The sequence below is a fragment of the Taudactylus pleione genome, unplaced genomic scaffold (genome assembly GCF_031769625.1).
Source record: "Taudactylus pleione unplaced genomic scaffold, aTauple2 ptg000329l, whole genome shotgun sequence".
Classification (NCBI taxonomy): Eukaryota; Metazoa; Chordata; class Amphibia; order Anura; family Myobatrachidae; genus Taudactylus; species Taudactylus pleione.
Window position 1 is genome coordinate 2650868 of NW_028284730.1, and position 7217 is coordinate 2658084.

A 7217-nucleotide genomic window follows, 5' to 3' on the forward strand; every position below is an offset into this window, starting at 1 on the left:
TGATGGTTTTAAAAAAAAATGTTTTGTGCACATCTATTGCAAACATTAGATCTATTTAACATAAAATAGGCTTTTCTGAATGATTGCTACAAAAAAGAACACAATCCCTCTGCCTCAGGAAAGCAAGTGGCATTATTCAATTATTTAGAGGTGGGGGAATGGTATTTTAAGCATGTGCTTCCAGTTGTATGGCATGCTTTGAAAAAGTCTAAGGTGATGAAACTAAGTCTAAGGTCAGTAGACATCTAGTTCTCATGTCAGGTCATTTGGATTACCGCTTGCCATATGGCGGTCTTCATCTTTCATGGCCATTACGAGCCGGTATACTGTCTGAGTGCAGAATAGAATCACAGCTACAGTCACCCTAATCAGCATTGTATGCTAATTGTATGGCAGGGTAACTCCTAATCAGCCGGCTGAGGGCTCTGCTACATTATTACAAGCTCTGCAGCAATTTCTCAAAATGCATCTGTTATACATCTAAAAGGTGAATAATACATTTACTATTGGAACTTTTTTTGCACTCTTTAGAATACCTGATATCGGAGAATTGACTCCAGGATATTCTACCCCTAATAGTGAAAACAGTGTATTTAGGGCCTGATTTAGAGATGGGCGCTAATGCTGCCTTAGCAGCGAGTTTGTAGGTAGCGGCTGTGCAGAAATATGCAAATGTTGCCGCTGCCGGGTTTTTTATTGACAAACCCACCAGCGGCTGCGTACAAAGACGCAGCTCGGTCGCAGCTCAGTCAATTATCGGACTTCAGAGTAAATCTATGGTCGTGCGAATGGCGGTGGGAACTAAGACTGAAGCCACTGTTACTGGATATTGGATGGCAGTGACACGCCTGCATTTGAGCCCCCACCTCCTCATTGCCACCTACAAACGGTCCCTGCCTGTCAGTCACTTTGCAGATAAATCCTCTCTGTGAACGACAAATGAAAATTATTCTTGACGTACGGTATGTGTAGTGCAACCCGTACACATGCGCAGATTATCAATAATCCTTCAAACTGCGTAAACATCGATATTGTGTCCATCTCTGAGTCAGGCCCTTAGGTAGAATCATGCTTTTACCCTAAAAGACTGTTTCAAATTCAGAGCTACTGGGCTATATTTACTAAAGTGCGAGATTATAGAAGTGAAGATGTTGCCCATAGCAACCAATCAGATTCTAGCTTTATTATCTTCTAGATGGTGCTAGATAAATAAGTAGAAACTGATTGGTTGTTATGGGCAACATCTCCACTTCTATAAACCCGCACTTTAGTAAATATACCCCAGTGTATCTACTGTGCTAATACAGGTTCAAATCATTAATGCTTGCAGATACAGGCCCTGATTCAGAGCCGAACGCTCTGACAGAGCGCTCGCTCTGAATCAGGGCCGGTCTTTTTTTTTTTTAGAACGGCCTCCTGGCCGCTCGCATAGCTGTGGGTGACCACCCACAGCTATAGCAAGCACCCAGGAAGATGGCAGCGATGGTCAAGACCATCGCGACCATCGGGCTTGCGACGAGACCCTTGTGGTAGGGTCTCGTAGCTGCAAGCCCCAGAGAGATGTCGTGATGTCGTGATGTCAGTGGGGCCGCCCCCAAACGGAGGCGTTCACATGGGAACGCCTCCGTTTGGGCAGCCACTCCCCCGGCCCGCCCACCAAAGGGGGCGTGCTGTCACGCAACATCGACAGCACGCCCCCTTTGGTACGAGACCCGGAGTGACGGAGTGGCCGTTGCTATCCGGGTCTCGCGCATACGCACGACGGAGCCGGCTCCATCGTGCGCATGCGCACTGGCCCACCATCGAACTGGTTGCAAGCGCACAGCGCTTGCGACCGGGTCTGAATCAGGCCCTCAGTTAGTACTATCTATCTTACCGTTCCAAGTGCCTGGGCCCCTAAATACTTGCTGATTTGTATTTATACATTTATATTATATGTTATTGTGTTGTCCGTGATTAAACATGTGTGTCTCAGTTTTTATAATAAATAGATGTTCTTTATTTATACACTTGTGCATTTCCCTGAGGGCGATCAGGATTATTATTATTTTGGCTAACATAGTGCTCAAATTGAGTGTTCTATTCACATTTGGTTGTTATGATACTGAGAAATGCCAATGGCTGGAGTAGAAGATCAGTAGAGATATTCTTCTACATGATCCTGGCAGTGACCAGTTACAGTCGGCAGTGACAGTCTGGATGAGTGTCAGAATGTCAGCTGCAGGTTCCTGACAGTCAAAATACAGATGAATCCCAACGGTGAGTATCAGTGTTAGGGATAGGTTTATGGTTAAGGTTAGGGTTAGGCACTAGGGGGAGGGTTAGGCTGCAATAGAGGATGGTTAGGGTTAGGCTGTAGTAGGGGACGGTTAGGGTTAGGCACTAGGGATAGGGGTAAGGGTTAGGCTGCAGTAGGGGACGGTTAGGGTTATGCACTAGGGAGAGGGTTAGGGTTACGCTGATGAAGGGGACGATTAGGGTTAGGCTGGCGAAGGGGACGGTTAGGGTTAGGCTGGCGAAGGGGACGGTTAGGGTTAGGCTGACAAAGGAGACTGCTAGGGTTAGGCTGGCGAAGGGGACGGTTAGGGTTAGGCTGACGAAGGGGACGTTTAGGGTTAGGCTGACGAAGGGGACGGCCAGGGTTAGGCTAACGAAGGGGACGGTTAGGGTTAGACTGGCGAAGGGGAGACGGTTAGGGTTAGGCTGCAGTAGGGGACGGTTAGGGTTAGGCTGACAAAGGGGACGGCCAGGGTTAGGCTAACGAAGGGGACGGTTAGGGTTAGGCTAATGAAGGAGACGGTTAGGGTTAGGCTGGCAAAGGGAATGGTTAGAATATTCGCTAATATTCGTCGGGATTCCACTGCTGATATTGTGACTGTCGGGATCGTACCCAACCCATGTGGGGCATCTAAATATATATTGTGCAGTGTTACACTACTACACACACCCATGAGGGAAAAGGTTTAATGGGTAGAGTTACTGTCATTTCTAAAAAGAAAAAGTGTAGGCGTTACCCATATCAGGTTCTAGCTATCATTTATCTAGTATAATTTAGAAAATAATAGTTAGGATCTGATTCGTTGCCATGGGGAACACCTCCATTTACATAAAATGATGCAGAAACTGCAGTATTCTGTATACTTTTCTGTATACTTTTCTGTATTATAGTTATGTACTACAAGCACAATACAGGAGATTTCCCAGAAATCTCCGGCAAAGTGCTGATTAGCACTTCAGATCACAGTCCCCATTATCAATGGGGGCTATGATCTGACCCCTATGTACTAAACAAACTCCAAAAAAACAAACATTTCGTAGTCTGGCCCCAGTAATCTACACCATCTTCAGATGGTGTAAATTGCTGTAAGTCTATGGAGGCTCTAGGGGCAGTAAAGAGATCTTTCGATTGCTCTCGCAGCCCCCAGCCGGCTCCGGAAGCTGAGACTGTGCGCATGTGCAGTGTCAGCTTCCCCCGAATAAGTCTTTCACTTCTGTGAAAGACTTGTACAATTTTCTGGGGATATAACTCGCAGGGACAGCGGTTCCCCTTTGTACATAATGGGGAAATTTTCATTAAAAATAAAAATATCCCTGGCGATACGGATTTATAATAATTGCAGCTGGTCTGCGATTATTAGTACATAGACCCCTAAATGTTTAATAAAAGTTATTAGTGCACTGTATTCTGTATTGTTGATGTTTCTAAACCCTAACAACTTATATTCTCACATATGTACTATAAAAATTAGCTTTTTATATATTTTTTATTACTATTTAGACAACTGAAAACCTTGACTACATAGAAGGACCTAGAAAACGATTCTTATTCTACCGAACAGGAGACAATGTAACAAATACTACATTTGAGTCAGCTATGTCCCAAGGATTCTTCATCAGCACCATGGCGCAAGGTGACTCATCGGTGACCGCGGCATCCGGCACACCGACAAATACTACGCAGATCATTGATTTTGTTATGGACAGTGAACTGTACGGGGGGCTTCTTAATCTCGGCTTTAAGAGAATCTCTTTGCAACCGCCAAGGAAGCTCAGCCCAGGCGGCTTACAGCCAATGTGCTCAACTAGAGTTCTAAATCCTCATGTTTGGTGTTAAAACAGTGTGGGGCAGTAGGAATGGAAATATATAGCTAATTAAACATGTTATTATCTAGGGCAGTACCAAATAGAGATATGAATTTAGGGCATAGGTTTACTTATCATTTGCTACATCTACAATAAAGGTCATTTATTGCATCTCTAAACATTCATAAACGGATACATTAGAAGAACAGGGACATGTAATAGTAAACAGTAAACAAAAACAATATAAAGTTAAACATAGTTTCTGTATATGACCACTGTTATCATATAGCAGCATAGCTTTGGTGTTCAAAATACAGTATTTACTAATACAACAGTTATGCCTGTCTTTTGGAAACCACCATTGATGCTTATCGGTTTGTGAAGTCTATAAGCCCCATCAGTTTACTTGATTCCAATGGAAACCAGTATCAAATGCACCTGTGAGTCCATAAGAAATGGCCAATAACAGACAAATACTTCCTGGAGCTTTTCTATGGTTTCTCACATATCACTTGCTCTTTTCAGAGAGGTTGTTTGTTTGGCACTGGAGATACAGTAGAAGGAAGCTTATTCGTCTTGTTTGTCTTTGTGTTCAGTGTTTAGATATGGGGGGTGGAGGGAGAGTGTGGAGGAGGCCAGGGAGCCAGAGGTGACTGAGTAGGGGTAGGGGGTAAGGCACAATGCAGGGGGAGATTGCCAGCCTGCTCAAATTAAATCACGCAGAAGTGTGCGCTTCTCGTCTGATGATAATGTGGCCCTTGTATCAGCGACAGTCCCTTGCTATGACCAGAGGTGACAAAGGCAGTGGTGGAATTCTGTAGTGCAAAAAAAAACGTTCAGGGGAACATTGCAGAAAGTGTTTTTTGTATATAAAAAAGGTGCGTTAAGGGTTAGGGTGAAAAGTATCTACAAAAACTGGAGGTGGGCCAGCCCTTGTAATGGAGAACCTGGATGATGAGGAACTAGCCAGTGGAATCCTGCCTCCAAAAATCATGGTGGGAATCAATATAGTGTACCTCCCCCTGCCACAGCGTGGTTAGTGTCCATTTCAAAATATATACTCAAAGTGCAATGTTTGTTTAGATCATAGTGCCCGACATTCACTCTACCCCCATCGAGAATGGGCAGCCAGGTGAGAGGTGCAGGAGGCGTAGCCCTGTGATTGCATCATCGTGGCCCCACCCCTGCTATACAAAGCCACGGTTTCCCATATTGTAAAGTGTGAGGTGTGGTCTCAATGACACGATTCAGCATAAATTGTGTAATCAAAGTCGCCTCATTTCACTTAGCCTTCTCTTCTCGGGTCCAGGAGAGCCATCTGAGATTGGGGAGCACACACGTATCTTCCAGGTAACACAGCTGTCTTGGTATGAAGCCAAACAGATGCCATATAGGTGCTTAACAATAATTTAGTGACTTTTTCTTCAAGTATCCTGGCTCACTTACCTAATATAAGGCTACCATTTTGGCAAGCAGCACTCCACCCTCAAGCACCTTCTGCCAACACCTCCCAGACGTGGTGTTAGGACCCCGAAGGTGGCCAGCCACCGTGGTCACCCTGAAGAAAGGTCACATTCTCCTTTCCCTAAGAAGAGAAAATTTTTTTTAAATGTGTGTATATATTAATTATGCAGTAAAAGCCAAATGTATGTCACGTTTCTTTTTTAATGTACTCTAATAGAAAGTTGATAACCAGAGTTTAGTTATATAAATAAATAAATAAGTAAATAATATGGCTTATGCTGGGTACACACTGGCAGACATATTGGCCGATCGGCCAGAGTGTACCAGCGATATGTTTGTGAACGACGTCATTCACGGACATATTGCATTGGCTCTGCTGCACAGCTGATGCCTAATATATCTTGTTAAATTGTAAATAAACCTTTTAATATATTCCTTCCTATAAACCTCTAAGATTCACCTGCCTAGAACCTCTAAGACAAAACCCTGCCTAAAAACCTCTAAGACAAAACCCTGCCTAAAAACCTCTAAGACAACGCTAATTGCATACGCAGTATGACCGCAAATAAAGACAGGAGTGGAATCTTGTGGTTCCAACGCACAAGTATTATTCAGGTAAAAGTACAGTCAGTTACACGCAATCTATACATACATAATTTAGGCGTAAAAGAAAATAATACAGACCAAGTACAGTTATACATACGCTGCGCCTCTGGATCCAGAGATAGACTTCTCACTAGATATCCTCAGCTCACCCAAAATTCAGCATGAACTGCCAAACCAGTGTTTGGACACATGTATTTATTCCCCCCCAGACTGAAACAGGACAAAGGGGAAACTTCCTGCTGATCTCATTGGTTCCCAGAGGAGGAGCATATGTAACGACACATTTAACAGGTTGTTTCAAATAGACTTTTCCTGCCTCTAACAGCCGGGGTCTTTCTGGTAACGCCTCCTGTAACATTCCATCAACTAAAACATTTTGTTGCTTATAAGTTCTGCGATCCATAACTTGAGTTTGCATGATGCGATCTCTCCACCGATAACACCGGGATTCTGTAAAAAGCGTAGGCATCAGAACGAGATCAAACATACCTTGCTTATCATATATAATACCTTAGATATCAAAAACCTCTATTTCTTAGCATTTAAACTAACTTAACCAACTTGAATCATACATTTTGATGCTTATGGAACCTTATGTGCGAATATGTAGTGTGTGGGTATTTGGGGTTTGATATAAGGACGCTAGTTATTAATGGGTGAGATTTAAGTGCATAATCTCTCATACACGAAGTGAACATCCAGCAGTGTGGATGGCTGAGGGTTGTAATTCGACATGCCCTCTGTCAGCAGGCCCCCACCTGCTGTGTTCAAAGGAAAACAAAACCTCTTTTGTTCTCACAGACACTTGTGTGAAGTGCAAATGTATTATCACCTCAAACTATGGGATTAGGAGACATCTTGTCTAGTATTCAGGCAAATCCAATTGTGTAGATATTATATTACAATTGCCACAACTATACTTTATCTGCATCCCGGGATTCCCAATTTGTATGTAAAAATATCCATTGTCTCTCCTTATCTACTTAGAAAGCTGGTTTTTCCCGTTGCCCTTGGTGTTAACAAAAACATTGCCATCTGTTCTTAGTTAATGGGTTATAACTTGA

At 43.4% G+C, this 7217-nt stretch overlaps 1 protein-coding gene across 1 annotated transcript in view; it reads left to right on the forward strand.

Annotated features, from left to right (window-relative positions):
- Nucleotides 1-4274, forward strand: part of LOC148509237 (interleukin-1 beta-like) — a 29447-nt gene extending 25173 nt beyond the window's left edge. The window contains exon 5 of the mRNA XM_088443193.1: nucleotides 3779-4274. Within this exon, the coding sequence (XP_088299319.1) occupies nucleotides 3779-4114 (336 nt within the window). The 3' untranslated portion in view covers nucleotides 4115-4274. The remainder of the gene's footprint in view (nucleotides 1-3778) is intronic.
- The last annotated feature ends 2943 nt before the right edge of the window (nucleotides 4275-7217 follow it).